At 44.3% G+C, this 15,958-nt stretch overlaps 1 protein-coding gene across 2 annotated transcripts in view; it reads left to right on the top strand.

Moving 5' to 3' along the window:
* LOC311009016 (phospholipid-transporting ATPase ABCA1-like) overlaps positions 1-15,958 on the top strand; it is a 37,082-nt gene that overhangs the window by 18,434 nt on the left and 2,690 nt on the right. Inside the window, exons 9-48 of one of the 2 annotated variants that reach the window (XM_084002994.1) lie at positions 1,673-1,916; positions 2,016-2,155; positions 2,257-2,373; positions 3,539-3,733; positions 5,143-5,351; positions 5,653-5,829; positions 5,911-6,133; positions 6,361-6,582; positions 6,691-6,895; positions 7,016-7,129; positions 7,293-7,467; positions 7,592-7,723; positions 7,820-7,959; positions 8,065-8,202; positions 8,314-8,543; positions 8,649-8,721; positions 8,831-9,033; positions 9,191-9,242; positions 9,509-9,622; positions 9,839-9,987; positions 10,140-10,264; positions 10,610-10,708; positions 10,802-10,991; positions 11,097-11,191; positions 11,271-11,303; positions 11,412-11,517; positions 11,715-11,789; positions 12,236-12,405; positions 12,503-12,680; positions 12,839-12,954; positions 13,071-13,215; positions 13,360-13,483; positions 13,595-13,724; positions 13,853-14,036; positions 14,243-14,349; positions 14,639-14,780; positions 14,975-15,109; positions 15,262-15,365; positions 15,483-15,575; positions 15,690-15,933. In XM_084002994.1, the coding sequence (XP_083859120.1) occupies positions 1,673-1,916; positions 2,016-2,155; positions 2,257-2,373; positions 3,539-3,733; positions 5,143-5,351; positions 5,653-5,829; positions 5,911-6,133; positions 6,361-6,582; positions 6,691-6,895; positions 7,016-7,129; positions 7,293-7,467; positions 7,592-7,723; positions 7,820-7,959; positions 8,065-8,202; positions 8,314-8,543; positions 8,649-8,721; positions 8,831-9,033; positions 9,191-9,242; positions 9,509-9,622; positions 9,839-9,987; positions 10,140-10,264; positions 10,610-10,708; positions 10,802-10,991; positions 11,097-11,191; positions 11,271-11,303; positions 11,412-11,517; positions 11,715-11,789; positions 12,236-12,405; positions 12,503-12,680; positions 12,839-12,954; positions 13,071-13,215; positions 13,360-13,483; positions 13,595-13,724; positions 13,853-14,036; positions 14,243-14,349; positions 14,639-14,780; positions 14,975-15,109; positions 15,262-15,365; positions 15,483-15,575; positions 15,690-15,933 (5,847 nt within the window). The remainder of the gene's footprint in view (positions 1-1,672; positions 1,917-2,015; positions 2,156-2,256; positions 2,374-3,538; positions 3,734-5,142; positions 5,352-5,652; positions 5,830-5,910; positions 6,134-6,360; positions 6,583-6,690; positions 6,896-7,015; positions 7,130-7,292; positions 7,468-7,591; positions 7,724-7,819; positions 7,960-8,064; positions 8,203-8,313; positions 8,544-8,648; positions 8,722-8,830; positions 9,034-9,190; positions 9,243-9,508; positions 9,623-9,838; positions 9,988-10,139; positions 10,265-10,609; positions 10,709-10,801; positions 10,992-11,096; positions 11,192-11,270; positions 11,304-11,411; positions 11,518-11,714; positions 11,790-12,235; positions 12,406-12,502; positions 12,681-12,838; positions 12,955-13,070; positions 13,216-13,359; positions 13,484-13,594; positions 13,725-13,852; positions 14,037-14,242; positions 14,350-14,638; positions 14,781-14,974; positions 15,110-15,261; positions 15,366-15,482; positions 15,576-15,689; positions 15,934-15,958) is intronic. The other variant, XM_084002995.1, reaches the window with a different exon arrangement.

Consider the following 15,958-nt stretch of genomic DNA (forward strand, 5'->3'; position numbering starts at 1 on the left):
TGGCTGCTTCTTTCTTTCTTTCTTTTCAATATTAAATTCAGGAAAAGATGTGATTTCCTCAGCCTCCATTCCTCAAACACAGCCTCAGCTTATCATAAGCCCAAGTAACCGCCTGCAGTTCACGCTTGGGAAACAAAACCTCCGCTCTTCCTACCTTTCTTTGTTTTATTTGCTCAAAAAACACAACCCCCTCCTTTTATTCTTTCCCCATCATGAGCTGGTGACATAAATGCGTGTGCAATTGACCACTTTGTAGACATCAACGGACGACTTGTGGCGACTTGTCTCTTGACCTGCAGTAACCCCTGTGGGAACTGTAATGAACTCCCCGCTCCCGTCGGCCTGATGTCACACCGCATTGATAGCTGCTGCTGATAGACTGTCAATGACAGCTTCTCTGGAGACATGAGAAATATGCTTTGTAACTATGTTTGTGCCAATATCATGCAACATAAATTGGACACTGAACTGTAATAGGACTGTTCTAGTGGCTGAGGTGCAGCGGTACAAGTATTTAGGAGTGTGATATAACAAGGAAACAGTACTGCACTGCCCCCAAGCCTCCAACAATGACAGTTTTATGGTAAGATAACAGCTGCACAGGGGAGACATAGATCTTATAACACTGGCCAATACTTACATAAAATATATACAAATACGCACACACACACACAGAGGGAGGACTGGACTGGGAACAGCAGCTATATTTATCTTAGTCAGGCAGACAGCTAAGTGGTAAGTGTCTCCACCCCCCCTGCAGCACTTGGTGTCCATAAATACTACTCATTGTGTGCAGATGATAACCTTTTATTAACTTTAAACCTACAGCGTATCTCTCTCTCTCTATCTCTCTTTCTCTCTCTCTGTCTCTCACACACACACACACACACACACTCACACACACCACACACACACACAGGGTTAGCATTACGTTGCATCTGTTGTGACAGATAACAGAATTTCAAATGCTGACACGACAATTTGTCTTCTCACACTGTGAGTTCCAGCATATGAGACATGTGGGGTACCCTGAAGGGAGAAACACAGCAAGTTTGAACACAGATGTGGTGACACAGATGTGTGGCAGATTTTCGTTTCACGGGCTATCTATGTAATATATTTGAGATTAGTGATTGTTTGTCTGATTTTTAGGAAATAATGGCCACAAGTTTGAGGGAATTTGTTTGTTTGTGTTATTCTATCCTCTATCCTGTGTGTATGTGTGTGTGCATGGGAGAGATTAAACAGCCCCCCCCACACACACACACACACACACACACACATAAGCTAGTACAGAGAGAGTTCTGTTGCTGTAGGCAATATCACAGACGTAGATCTATATAATTCCCAGAAAAACATGCTCTTGATTTCAAGAAGTACAGCTTGTCAAAATCCATGTACTTTAAATCACCGTAAAGCGTGACAGTTAAAGACCCGCCCCCCCCCCATCCCCAGCCACATATACCAGAATGACAGTATTGAGTGTTAATGATTTGAATATTAGATTGTATAATGTTTCATGGCCATATTTTTCATCTGTAAATGTGCGTGTGGGAGACGTGCCTGTGTGTTTATATTCCCCAGCTTATCTACATTTGGACTTGGAATGATGTTTTAACTTGCTTCCAGCCACCATCATTCTAATGTTTCTTGTTTGTGTCTCTGCCTCCAGCTTGCCAGCATGAAGAGTTGGAAGGACATGCGTAAGGAGATCCTGTATCTAACTGCAAATGCCACAGGCTCTCCAAACCAGATGTACCAGGCTGTGTCACGTATCGTCTGCGGACACCCGGAGGGAGGCGGCCTCAAAATCAAGTCTCTCAACTGGTACGAAGACAACAACTACAAGGCCCTGTTCGGAAACCATGGCAACGACAGCGACAGTGACCCCCTATCATCTTACGACAACTCTTCCAGTGAGTGTCCAAACGACCCGAAACAACCTTTTTTCATTTCCGCCCAATCATTTATCACTAGAACGCTTCTAATTCAAAATGTGTGTCTCTATTTTGCAGCACCTTATTGTAACAACATGATGCGGAGCCTGGAGTCCAGCCCCATTTCCAGGATGATCTGGCGAGCTCTGAAGCCTCTGCTCATGGGCAAGATCCTGTACACCCCAGATACTCCAGCCACACAGAGAATCATCCACGAGGTAGAACAAGGCCCCTCTCAACTCTGTGACCCCCGCCCCCTGTCAGAATCACGAATGAAGCTCCCATTGAACGAGGCTGAGCGTGTTTTTGTGTGTTGCAGGTCAATAAGACCTTCCAGGAGCTTGGCGTGCTGAGGGACCTTGGAGGGATGTGGGAGGAGATGAGGCCCAAAGTTTGGGACTTTATGGAGAACGGCGAGGAAATGGACATGGTCAGGGTAAGTGGGATGCCCTGTAGCATGCATGCACGTACACACATCAGAGCTGGGATCTCAGTCTTCTTCCTGTTTACATGAGGGGGTTTAAAGACGGTAATCTGTGCATCTCTGGGACTCAGATAATTATGTGTCCGATGTGACGGACCGTACAATCGCAAAGTTTCTGTAAGGTCACCACCCACTGCTGTAGTATGGGTCAATGTTGTAACCGCATTAACAGAATACCTTAAAAGTTCTAGTAACCGTGGAGAAAGAGGGCAGAGTCTGCGAGGAGTCAATTCTTCATACTATCTGGCGTCTCTCTAGGACTGAGACTAGACAGATAATTCATCTGAAAGGGCCCACAAGCATATGTCAACCATGAAACATGATAAATCAGAACAACGCATGGAGGAATTTTCAGCGTGGTATTACGATAAAGGCAGCAATGTTTATCCAAATAGCAAAACAGGATTTGGCCTCATTTAAACCATTTGCTGTCACTCTGATCACATCATATTGTGCACAGGACTACTTGATCTGTATAAATATATGAGTATGAAATTACACTCTATTACACTCAATTTAACATTGTGTTAAAGTCTGATAGTATAGATCAGGTGGCATCTAGTACCTAAAATGGCTCTTCCTGGCTAGAAATGTGTTGTTTTTTTTGCCACTTGAAGTACCACTTCCACCTAGTGGCAAAAGATGATACTGAATAACTTCACATTAAAGATTTTTGATGAAACTATTACCTGTATCTGCAGCGGCCCCAGACCATTGAATAACAATGAAATGCATTTTTAAAAACTTGGATAATTTGGATTATCTGTTTCTGTCAGACATGATTCACCCTTTAAGGCTGCAGAACGTATTTATTTATTGAGGGTTCATTAAAACACCATTTGTTTGAATTTGTTTTAAACATTTCAAATAGAATAGGTGATAAATAGGTCACAGGACACTTAAACAGATAAAAATACACACAGCAGTAATAAAGTTCACAAAACCAAACTAGCCTGAAGGCATACAGTCACTATTCCATTATTCAACTCAACCAGTATGTTAACAAGGGCAGTCTCATGACAGGAAGACTGTTAATGTGTCTTTAATCATTTAGGTCACAACAGGTAATTGTACATTGACTCTCTATTATAAACCATATAAACATTTCTTTTTGCAGACACTTCTCCAGAATAAGGCCAGTGCTGCGTTCTTTAATGCCCAACTCAGTGGGACTGAATGGCGCGTGTCAGATGTGTCGGCGTTCCTGTCTAAGGTTTCAGAGGACCGAAGACCCGCAGGATCCGCCTACACCTGGAGAGATGTTTTCAACGAAACCGACCAGGCCATACTGACCGTCTCACGCTTCATGGAGGTTAGTGTGTTCGTGAAGGATGCATGAAACCAACACACACAACTCAGAGCGTGTTATGATGTTTTCACATGACTAGTCCAGTCTGCATATGCAGACGTGAAATTATATTACTGCGCAGCCGACCTTGTTTTCCATATATCTATGGGTGCGTGAAATAGCTTGTTATCCAATATCTTCCATTTGGGTCAACATAAAAAGAAAACTTAGTGGGGAAGTGGGTTAAATGCTTATTGCCCAAATAGGTCATCGCATTATAAACTCTTCCAGTAACCTCCATTGTTTTCTAATTCACTCTGAACTGCATTTAGATCCAGGCGCAACTATTAAAAGGCTTGAAATCAAATGTTCTTTCCCCATCCGTCTCTCGACAAATCTAATCAGTGTCGTGCTGAGCGTGTCACTGCTCCCTGTCTCTGCGTATGGGGTCAGTTTACCAGAGACGTGGCAATCAACAACCACCGCAAAACTCCTGCCAGATGTTAATCAATGTTCGTGCCCTAGAATTGTTGTCTTACTTAACTGTGCCAGGGTATTTCTTCATTGCGAGGCCTATAAACTAGACATCAAGTTTCAGTGGTAAATGTGAAATGATAGCCTTGTTCCTCTGGTATATAACCATCTATAATGATCAGATTAGCTAAATAAGGAATGATGTTTTCCACTCCATAGACAAAAGATACAGACGATTTGTTGATCGTGTATAAACTAACATGCAAATCATTTAAAAATAGCCAATTTCAAACCATAACTTGAGGTCAATTGTTTATCACACTAGTTATTTAACACAGTGACATTTGTTAAGTAAGACTGCAAACAACCCACTCACACTGAAAAAGTGTGTCAAGGCCTCACAGTCCATAAATGCCCGTCATGCCTGCAGCATAATTATTTTTCATTATGCTTCCTGAACTCATTGGATTCTCACACAGTATGAGGAGGTATAAGTCGGTTTATGTGTACAGAGGCTAATCTGTAGGAGGTAAAGAGGCTAAACAACTCTGGTGTGGTAACTGAGTGTTCACCCAAGGCACATGACTTTGTGGAAGAGATTGTGTATAGAGTTCATTGTTATTATCAGCCTCTCAGCAATATTTCTGCAGTAAGCATGTGATTATGTCAGCAGGAGTTATAATATTTTGTCTTGATAGTATTATTATTATTATTTAGTATGGAGTTGTTGGACATAACATCAAATTCAGCTCAGCACTCTGAGAGTCACCGAATGAAACGTGCATTACAAATACAATCTTATTATTTATTATTTAGCCGTGTAAAGCTAAAACTCTTTTTCTTTGAGGAAAGATGTTGTTACATTCATGTTTTCTTTTTCCATACATCTTAAACCTTCATTCCTAGTCAGACTCTCAAGAGTAAAATAAGCCATATAACCCCTCTCTTTTCCTTTCCAGTGTGTGAACCTGGACAAGCTGGAGCCAGTAGCTAATGAGGAGAGACTGGTCAACAAGTCCATGGGTCTCCTGAACAACCAGAAGTTCTGGGCTGGAATTGTGTTTCCTGACATATCCCAAAGCGACGGCACTGACTTGCCCCCCAACGTCAACTATAAGATCCGCATGGACATTGACAATGTGGAGAGGACAAACAAGATTAAAGACGGGTAAGAAGCTGTGGCCAACTATTATATATTTGACCCCTTTTGAAGCCACGCCCCCCTATGCTACTCCATCAAGCTGTCAGAGCTACCATGGAGCCGTCGCGGTCACTAAATGCACTGCATGAACGAATATGACCTACTTGTTTGGCCTAAGTCAGTTTTTTTATTTACTGTTAAGAAGAAAAAGGAGCTAGCTGATGCTACGCTATGATTGGCCAGGCTGCGTTTGAGGGCGGGACATAACAAAAGATCAATTACTATAATTTTTTGTCATGATCTTACTGATATTCATCTTGCTTTGCAGCTATTGGGACCCTGGTCCCAGGGCAGACCCCTTCGAGGACCTTCGGTACATCTGGGGCGGATTTTCTTACCTGCAGGACGTCATCGAGCATGGAATCATCAGAGCCATCACTGGCACGAAAGAGAAGACAGGCATCTACATCCAGCAGATGCCCTACCCCTGCTATGTTGATGACATGTAAGTGACTACTGTGCAATGTAAGAGGCTAGTTACGACCTTCCCTGTACAAGTGCGTAACCAATCATCACTTTTGTTCAGGTTCCTGCGGGTGATGAGTCGCTCAATGCCCCTCTTCATGACCCTGGCATGGATGTACTCAGTCGCCCTCATCATCAAGGGCGTGGTGTACGAGAAGGAGGCGCGGCTCAAAGAGACCATGCGGATCATGGGCCTGAACAACGGCATCCTGTGGCTCAGCTGGTTCATCAGCAGTTTAATCCCGCTCCTGATCAGCGCCGGCTTGTTGGTGATGTTATTGAAGGTTGGTGTTGCCACACACACACACACACACACACACGGACATGTGAAAACACTTTGTCATCATGCAGGAATGTGAGCCAAATGTAGAAAACAAGTGGACATACTCACACTGATCAGTGCTGGTGTTACTCAACATGTAAATTGTGGAAAAACAAGTGATATCATGTTGCTCTATCCAGGAAACTATTTAATTTTCTTTCTCATTTTTTCCTCCTACCACCTTTCCAGATGGGAAACCTGCTGCCGTACAGTGACCCAGGCGTCGTGTTTCTTTTCCTGGGATCCTTTGGCATTGTAACCATCATGCAGTGTTTCCTCATCAGCACCCTGTTCTCTCGTGCCAACCTGGCAGCCGCCTGCGGTGGCATTATATACTTCACACTCTACCTGCCCTACGTCCTTTGTGTCGCCTGGCAAGACTACGTGGGCTTTGGAGCAAAAGTTGTAGTGGTGCGTGGAAGCAGTTTAATAACACACATTGAATACATGCAGTATGTGTTAAGTGTTGTATCCTGAGTCATGTTGCTCTCCCCTAAACTCTCTCTGTTCTTCTCACAGAGTCTGCTGTCTCCTGTGGCGTTTGGTTTCGGCTGTGAGTACTTTGCCCTGTTTGAGGAGCAAGGGGTGGGAATACAGTGGTCCAACCTGCTGGCCAGCCCTCTGGAGGAGGACAGCTACAACCTGACCACTTCTATCTGTCTCATGCTGTTCGATGCCGTGCTCTATGGAATAATGACCTGGTACATCGAAGCCGTGTTCCCTGGTGAGTCGTGGATTGGGTTTACGATTGTGGTAAAAGTGCTAAATCAATGATGTGCAGTGAAACAGTTGGGCTTTATTTTGGTGGACAGTACTGAAAACAAAATGACTCCCTCTATTCCAGGTCAGTATGGGATCCCCAGGCCTTGGTATTTCCCCTTCACCAAGACGTACTGGTGTGGAGAGAAAGAGAACACCAACATCTCCACCCCTCTGTCAAAGAAGGGCAACGCTGACGGTACAAATTATTATCATTACTATTTATTTGTCTTTCTCTTTAGGGAGGAATTTTCAGATATAAAAACGTTCGTGAAATATGATCTCCAGTTTAAAGTGCAGATGGATGTGTCCTTTCAAGCCTTAGCTTATGTCTGTTGTCTTTGTCTTTATTCTATCCATAGCTGTTTGTTTCGAGGAAGAGCCGAGCCACATCGAGCCAGGTGTTTACATCGAAAATCTGGTGAAGGTCTACAGCCATGGAAACAAGCTGGCTGTGGACGGACTGTCCCTGAAGTTCTACAAGGGACAGATAACCTCATTCCTCGGCCACAACGGAGCCGGCAAGACCACAACCATGTAAGATAATGCACATATTATCTGAAGTAGTGTAACTGAGCGTCTGAAACCAGTTGAAAAAAGTTGAAATCTACTCACTTGAGATGGCAATTGGAGGTGACCGTTATTGATTGCTTTCTGATAGGTCAATCCTGACGGGGTTGTTTCCACCCACATCTGGCACCGCATATATCCACGGCAAGGACATCCGCAGTGAACTCAGCACCATCCGGCAGAATCTGGGTGTCTGTCCCCAGCACAACGTACTTTTCAGCATGTACGTATACAGCACGGCGAACTGAATTATTTGCCCATTTGTAGCATTCTTGTGTTTGTTGCTAACTGTGGGATTTGTTGGTTTGTTGTAATCCAGGCTGACGGTGGAGGAACACATCTGGTTCTACGCCCGTCTGAAGGGGCTGCCGGAGGAGAAGGTGAAGTCTGAGATGGAACAGATTGTGAACGATGTCGGACTGCCTCACAAACGGCACTCCTGCACCAACACGCTCTCCGGTCAGTTTGACTGTTTTACATTTCCTTACCTTTTTTTAGTTTTTCTGGAGATTCCAGATAGAGAGTGAATTTGCAAAGTGTCTTACCTTGCTGTTGTCTTTGTAGGAGGGATGCAGAGGAAGCTGTCGGTGGCCCTCGCTTTTGTTGGGGGCTCAAAAGTTGTGATCCTGGACGAACCTACTGCTGGGGTCGATCCATATGCACGTAGGGGCATCTGGGACCTGCTGCTGAAGTACAGACAAGGTAAATACACCTGATGATTGGTGCTTAGTCAGTAACAGTTATGAATTCTCACAACTTTATCTGTAATTTTGTAATTTATAAGCTGAATGTGTCCCTCTGATCCTCTGCCAGGCCGCACCATCATCCTGTCCACTCATCACATGGACGAGGCCGACATCCTGGGCGACCGCATCGCCATCATTTCCCACGGCAAGCTGTGCTGTGTTGGCTCCTCGCTCTACCTGAAGACCCACCTGGGCACGGGCTACTACCTGACCCTGGTCAAGAGAGACTACGACTTGACGCTTCAGTCCTGCAGGAATTCTGCCAGCACGGTCTCCTACAGCAAGAAGGCCGAGAAGGTAAAGGTGATTACACAGAGAACGGGTGTTTGTGAAAGAGACAAGAGATGTGATGTCACTAAAAGTGTTGTCCAAGAGGTTTGAACTCAACTGTCTTTGGTTCAGGAGGACACTGTATCAGAGAGCAGTTCGGATGCCGGCCTGGGCAGCGAACCAGAGAGTGAAACCACCACTATTGGTGAGAACTGACACTCATTTGCCTACTTTCAAAGCAGACAAGTTTATTCCTGTAAAATGAACTTTTGATTGATTTTCCTTCATGACCTTTCTCTCTTTCTTTCCTACAGATGTGTCCCTCATCTCCAACCTGATATTCAAGCATGTCCACGAGGCTCGCCTGGTAGAGGACCTTGGCCACGAAATCACCTATGTCTTGCCCTACCAGTCAGCTAAAGACGGGGAATTTGTAGAGCTCTTCCACGAGCTAGATGACCGACTCACTGACCTGGGAATCTCCAGCTATGGAATATCTGACACGACCCTGGAGGAGGTAAGGAGCAGGAAACAACCTTTCATAGTAAATATTATCAAAAACAGAATGACAAATACATTCTTGGTGTGGATGGATTTGGAAACATGGTTCACTTTGATGTGTTGTTTATATCCTTTCTGCCAATGTTTTAATCACGTGTCTTCCAACGCTGCAGATTTTCTTGAAAGTGGCTGAAGATAGTGGAGTGGACCAGGTTGAGCTCTCAGGTAATATTTATAAAGCATTTTCAAGATTCCCAGCATTTAATCACCTAACATATTTAAATTAAAACACATTGTTACTGACTTGTTTTAGACCTGTATGAGCATCACCATTACTTGCTTTTAGGTTATGTCATTATGACCGGAATTATCTTTAAACAAAACAGAAGATCTGACCCTCAAATGGACTGAATTAACATGTTGACCCTGGTATTGAATTAACATGTTGACCCTGGTATTGAATTAACATGTTGACCCTGGTGTGGTTGCAGACGGAGTTGTGCCAACCAGGACTCGTCGCCATCATGCATTCGGAGACCACCAGAGCTGCCTGAAGCCCTTCACCGAGGACGACTTCGAATTCAACGACTCTGAAGGTGACCCAGGTAGAACTGCACTACCCAGCATGCAGTGCAGCAAAACTATCAATAATGACATCAAATCTCAGTTTTTTTAACCGAGATGATTTATGTTGCAAAGCCGTCAAATCAGTTGCTTTGCGCCAATAAAAATCTCAGACATTAGGTTCTTACTAAGAACTCATTACAAAATCAGGACACAGACGAGTTTGCTCATGCGTATTGTTTTGTCTTTGTGTCCAGAATCCCGAGAGACAGACTGGCTCAGTGGAACAGATGGCAAAGGTTCATACCAGGTGAAAGGCTGGAGTCTGAAGAGACAGCAGTTTGTTGCACTTCTCTGGAAACGATTCCTCTATGCTCGGCGCTCCAGGAAAGGCTTCTTTGCTCAGGTATGTTTGCTATTTTCAAATGCACAAACCATCAATAATCAGGTTGTCAATGTAGCTCTTTCTGTATTTCACAACAATCTCATGCCTCTGAAAGTGAAGCAGTATTTCTGAGGTGCGAAGTTTTAATGAATGGTCACAATGTTGTTTTTCAGATCGTTCTTCCGGCGGTGTTTGTGTGTATTGCCCTGGTGTTCAGTCTGATTGTCCCACCGTTTGGAAAGTACCCAAGCCTGGCTCTGGATTCCAGCATGTATGGAGAACAGATTACCTTCATCAGGTGAGATACCAGTCTTTATGATCCTCCTTTTCAACGATGTGGCTCTAATTCTTGTACAAAATAAGACGTTTGTGCTCATTTTATACAACGAGCGAGTGTTAAAATAATTTATTTGAACTATTGTGAAGTGCATTGTGTTAACTGTGTGACCCAAAGTAAGCAACTATAGTTGTGTTGTCAGATATTGATAATTAGGCGATTTTAAATGTCAGTACTTTATTAGTAGAGGTCCAGACCTGTCTTGTGATTATACCACATTATACTAATTTCTGAGTGTTTGCCCTTCAAGACCGTTAATAAATGCCATGTGATATTAAAGACAATGGGTCCTATATGTCTTTGTAGTCATGACCTACCTGAGGACCCTCACATCAACAAACTACTGGGAGCTCTGACAGAAAAGCCCGGGTTCGGAACGCGCTGCATGGAAGGACAACCCATCCCGTGAGTTTTAAGATCTCCATGCCATTTTACTAAATGGTGGTGTACACATACGATTTAGAGAGTTAAATATAAACCTCTATCTCTGCCCTCCAGGGACACTCCCTGCACAGCAGTTAAGGGCGAGTGGTCGGTCCCGCAAGTCTCTCAAAGCGTGAAGGACATGTTCGACAATGGCAACTGGTCCATGGAGAATCCCTCTCCCCTGTGTGAGTGCAGCTGTGAAGGACGCAAGAGGATGCTGCCTGAGTGTCCTGCTGGTGCCGGGGGACTTCCACCTCCACAGGTCGGTGTCACCAAACAATTAGAAAGTAAAAACTAAAGTGTTGTCATATAATTAAAAAAAATAGCAAATGTAAATCAATTGTTTTTTGTGTGTTTGCATATCCAGATGAAGATCAGTGACACAGACAGTCTACAGAATTTGACTGGCAGGAATATCTCAGACTATCTGGTTAAAACTTACGCTCAGATCATTGGCAAGAGGTAAGGCTACTACTTCAATGAGTCCTATTGATTAAATAATTTTTCCTTGAGTTGTAATTACATTTTCCCTCTCTTTCAGCCTGAAGAACAAGATTTGGGTCAATGAGTTCAGGTACATAGTCAGCCGTGATCCATCTTGAGCTTATAAGTCGATAATATTGACCTGACTGCCTCTCTGCTACGTCCTTCGCTGATATTAAAGTCATTGTCCTCTACACAGATACGGCGGATTCTCGTTGGGCGCCAGGAGTTCTCATTTCATGTCTCACACCGATGAAATCGATGACGCAATCACTCAACTGACGAGACGTTTCCGCCTGGAGAGAGTAAGATATTTCATTACATTCTTGTTTTACCCGAGCGCACCAGGAAACACTTACGTGGTCAGTTTTACTACTGTTGTTTCAGTTAGTCAGGTTAAGACACTAACTGCTGTACACAGTGACTCATATCCACATTGTTATATAACTGGTTTGAACAGTGTCAGTGCTAAAGAAGACTTTCTCCCTCCTCCACCCTCCAGGGAACCGCAGCGGATCGTTTCTTTCACAGTCTCTCCAATTTTATACAAGGACTGGACACCAAGAATAACGTCAAGGTGAGCACACACACACACATGAGTTACCCATGAATTCTACACGCTCTTCATTTGTAGCAACTTGTCTTTGTGTTAATCACAAACATTTATTTTTACACATTACATTTTCACATTTTAAGCATGAAGGCATTGCCCTTATGCAGAGAACTAACTGATTGAGCTTCAGTTTCAGGACAAAAATAATTACATTATAATGGAAACATCAAAACCTCAAATCAAAGTGCTTTTGAATGATTTCTGTGAATTCAGAAATAAATAATAAAAGAAGGGCTGAAGAAAGGAAAAAAATATATTATATGGTGCAGAGAGTTGTATGAGGTACTTTAGAAATACCTCCTTTAATCCTGACTCTCATCTCAGCTGGTCACCAAGCTACTCATTTACTTCCAGGCTGCTTTGTTTTACCTCTGGGGTTACAGAAACTAACATGCCCCTCTTATTTTCAGATCTGGTTCAACAACAAGGGCTGGCACAGCATCGGATCCTTCCTCAACGTGATGAACAATGGCATCCTGCGGGCGAGCCTGCAACCCGACCAGGACCCCACCAAGTTTGGCATCACTGCCTCCAATCACCCGCTTAACCTCACCAAAGAGCAGCTGTCGCAGGTTGCACTGTGAGTATGATATGACAACATCTCTTTGGCCTTTACTGATAGAGACATCGCTTGGCATTCTCACATCTTCCTTTGCTCTGCCCTCCCTCTCTCTCAGCATGACGACATCGGTAGATGTGCTGGTCTCCATCTGCGTGATCTTCGCCATGTCCTTCGTCCCCGCCAGTTTTGTGGTGTTCCTCATCCAGGAGAGAGTGAACAAGGCCAAACACTTGCAGTTCATCAGCGGAGTGCAGCCTCTCCTCTATTGGCTGGCCAACTTTGTCTGGGATATGGTAAGATATGTCAGTTGAGCTGGACCCTCGGCCCCCGTTGGCCCCAAACTAGATGAAATATTACGAGGGAAAACTCAAAATCTATCAGAATTAGAAATGCAGCAGAATTATAGGTACTGAATCCGATTTTTCTCCCTCGTTCTCTTCCTCTCTTGTAGTGTAACTACGTCGTCCCAGCCACACTGGTCATCATTATCTTTATGTGCTTCCAACAAGACGCCTACGTCTCCTCCACCAATCTGCCTGTGCTGGCGCTGCTGCTGCTGCTCTACGGGTAAATTTGACATACGACTGAAATTTGTTTCACCTCTGCCTTCTTTATCTAATACTCTGTTTTATCTAATACTTTAGCCCCTTCTCATCTGAAATGACATTTGTGTCTCTTTCCAGATGGTCAATAACCCCTCTGATGTACCCGGCCTCGTTCTTCTTTAAGATCCCCAGCACGGCCTACGTGGTTCTAACCAGCGTTAACATACTGATAGGAATCAACGGCAGCGTCTCCACTTTTGTCCTGGAGCTCTTTGGAAGCAATGTAATTAATGTTTCTACATAATTTTGATTCACTTAGTTAGAGAAGCATTAGATTGGTTGATTGCTGATTAAGAAGTGTGCAGAGAGAGAGAATTCTGAATGCAAAGGAAGAAATTAGTGAGTATTTACTGTTTTCCTATTTAAGGAAATCGGTGGCATCAACGACGTCCTGAAGAACGTGTTCCTCATCTTCCCTCACTTCTGTCTGGGCAGAGGACTGATCGATATGGTGAAGAATCAGGCAATGGCCGATGCTTTGGAGAGATTTGGTAATTACAGCAGCCCTCTTTTACCAACTACCCAACATGTACTGGTTTTTGGCAAATAAGTAGAATTTCTGAATGTGTTTTAAATGTCTGGTTCTGGTTGTGTCTCTTTAGGTGAAAACCGGTTCCGTTCCCCTCTGGCCTGGGACATGGTGGGAAAGAACCTGTTTGCCATGGCTATAGAGGGCGTGGTCTTCTTCTGCATTACCGTTCTCATTCAGTACCACTTCTTCTTCAAGGCCAGGTAGGTGAAAGCTTACACTGTGCAACTTTAAAAAATCCTTTCCTGATAAGACAGTATTACAACTACAAACAAGTAGGGAACTTAGCTCTTTGCTGAATGTGACCTCTCCATCCTCTATTGGCTTCCAGGTCATCCACCAGTCATCTGAAGCCTATCGGTGAGGAAGATGAGGATGTGGCAAGAGAGCGACAGAGGATCCTGAGCGGAGGTGGACAGGCGGACATCCTGGAGCTCAAACAGCTCACCAAGATTTACAAGAGGAAGCAGAAGCCGGCAGTGGACCGGCTATGTGTCGGCATCCCTCCTGGAGAGGTACGATACAGAGAAACACGACCCGAACCAGGAAAACGCACGCTTAAGTACAGAAAAGCATTTTGTGTGTTGCTAAAATTAGTTTTGTAAGAGGATGATACCGCACGACCAGCTGATACAATAAATATGCAATATATAGTAAGGAATCTCTATTTCCCAATGAAAATGAATATACGATGTTGACTTTGTCCCTCCTTTTCCTGCAGTGCTTTGGTTTACTGGGGGTGAATGGAGCAGGGAAAACCAGCACCTTCAAAATGCTGACAGGAGACTCTGTGGTCACCGGTGGAGAGGCCTACCTGGCTGGCAAGAGGTAAGGCACACCATACCTCCAAAAATATACAATGCGTCCAATCAGTTCTTATCAGAATCCATGTCCTCTTTGGCGAGAGACTGGTGAGAAGTCGTAGTCAAAATGATATCGATGCACATTAAGTGAATATTGAATCAAGGCGAAATACTCCTGATGAGGTATTGATTTTGCACTGGGAATTAAATTGGCCTTCTTTGTGAGAAAACATTCAACAAAATTGTATTTATTCAAAGTATGTTTTTAACTTCCTGTGAAACTGAATTGTACTCCCATGTTTATCTCGCTCCAGTGTAACTAAAGAGATCAATGAGGTACACCAGAACATGGGCTACTGTCCTCAGTTCGATGCCATCAACGACCTGCTGACCGGCAGGGAGCACCTGGAGTTTTACGCCATCCTGAGAGGAGTGCCTGAGAAGGAAGTCTGCGAGGTCAGCTACAAACCTATTCACTATGACATCATGTTTTGCTTTTCTATATGTAAATTGGATTACTTTACGTTTTTGTAGTCCATTGAGGCGTATTCAAATTAAACAAGCAGACTCTATCAAGCAGCAGCCATTATGTGTGTACAAAGGAAAAAGAAGATGGTTGACATTCATGAAAACTTTATGCTGTCCACTAGGTGGCAGAGTGGGGCATCCGGAAGCTGGGTTTGGTCAAATATGTGGACAAGTCAGCAGGCAGCTACAGTGGAGGAAACATGAGGAAACTGTCTACTGCCATTGCTCTCATAGGAGGACCACCTGTCGTCTTTCTGGTCAGTAGAACAAGTTCAAACATACACAAAATACTTGGATTATTTTTTTTCATAACGCAGCAATGTGACCCAAAAGTCCCTGAAGAGGGAGGATTGTGTGTTTAGCGGTAAAGTGTAGCAACAGCTGAGTATGTGTTGCTTCCTGTTCACAGGATGAACCAACAACGGGCATGGACCCGAAAGCACGTCGTGCTCTGTGGAACGCAATCCTGAGCATCATCAAAGAGGGGCGATCTGTCGTCCTGACCTCTCACAGGTTGGCCTCGGCATTGAATAATGTCTCAGTTAACTGAACTATATGCAATCTTGGTGTTAGTCTGCATATTAACCTCAGCGTGACTGACCTCCTGGTGTGTTCCTGTGCGTTTTGCAGCATGGAAGAGTGTGAAGCACTTTGCACCAGAATGGCCATCATGGTCAACGGCAGGTTCCGCTGTCTGGGCAGTGTGCAGCATCTCAAAAACAGGTGGGTAGGCATAGCAGAACAGCACACATAGAGGACTGAGTCACTTTTTGAACCCAGGTTATCATTTAAAACAATCCAATTGAATTCACATGTGCCTGGTTGCCTGCCTTTCAGATTTGGTGACGGCTACACCATCATCCTGCGGGTGGCCGGCCCAGACCCAGACCTTCGGCCGATGATGGAGTTCATCGAGCGGGAGCTGCCGGGCAGCACGCTGAAGGAGAAACACCGCAACATGCTGCAGTACCAGCTGCCCTCCTCCCTCACCTCCCTCGCCCGCATCTTCTCCCTGCTCTCTCAGAACAAGGAGGCCCTCAGCATAGAGGACTACTCCGTCTCGCAGACGACATTAGACCAAGTAAGCAAGAGCGCCCAAAGCTCCG

This window comes from Eutrigla gurnardus (assembly GCF_963514095.1).
Source record: "Eutrigla gurnardus genome assembly, chromosome: 3".
Classification (NCBI taxonomy): domain Eukaryota; kingdom Metazoa; phylum Chordata; class Actinopteri; order Perciformes; family Triglidae; genus Eutrigla; species Eutrigla gurnardus.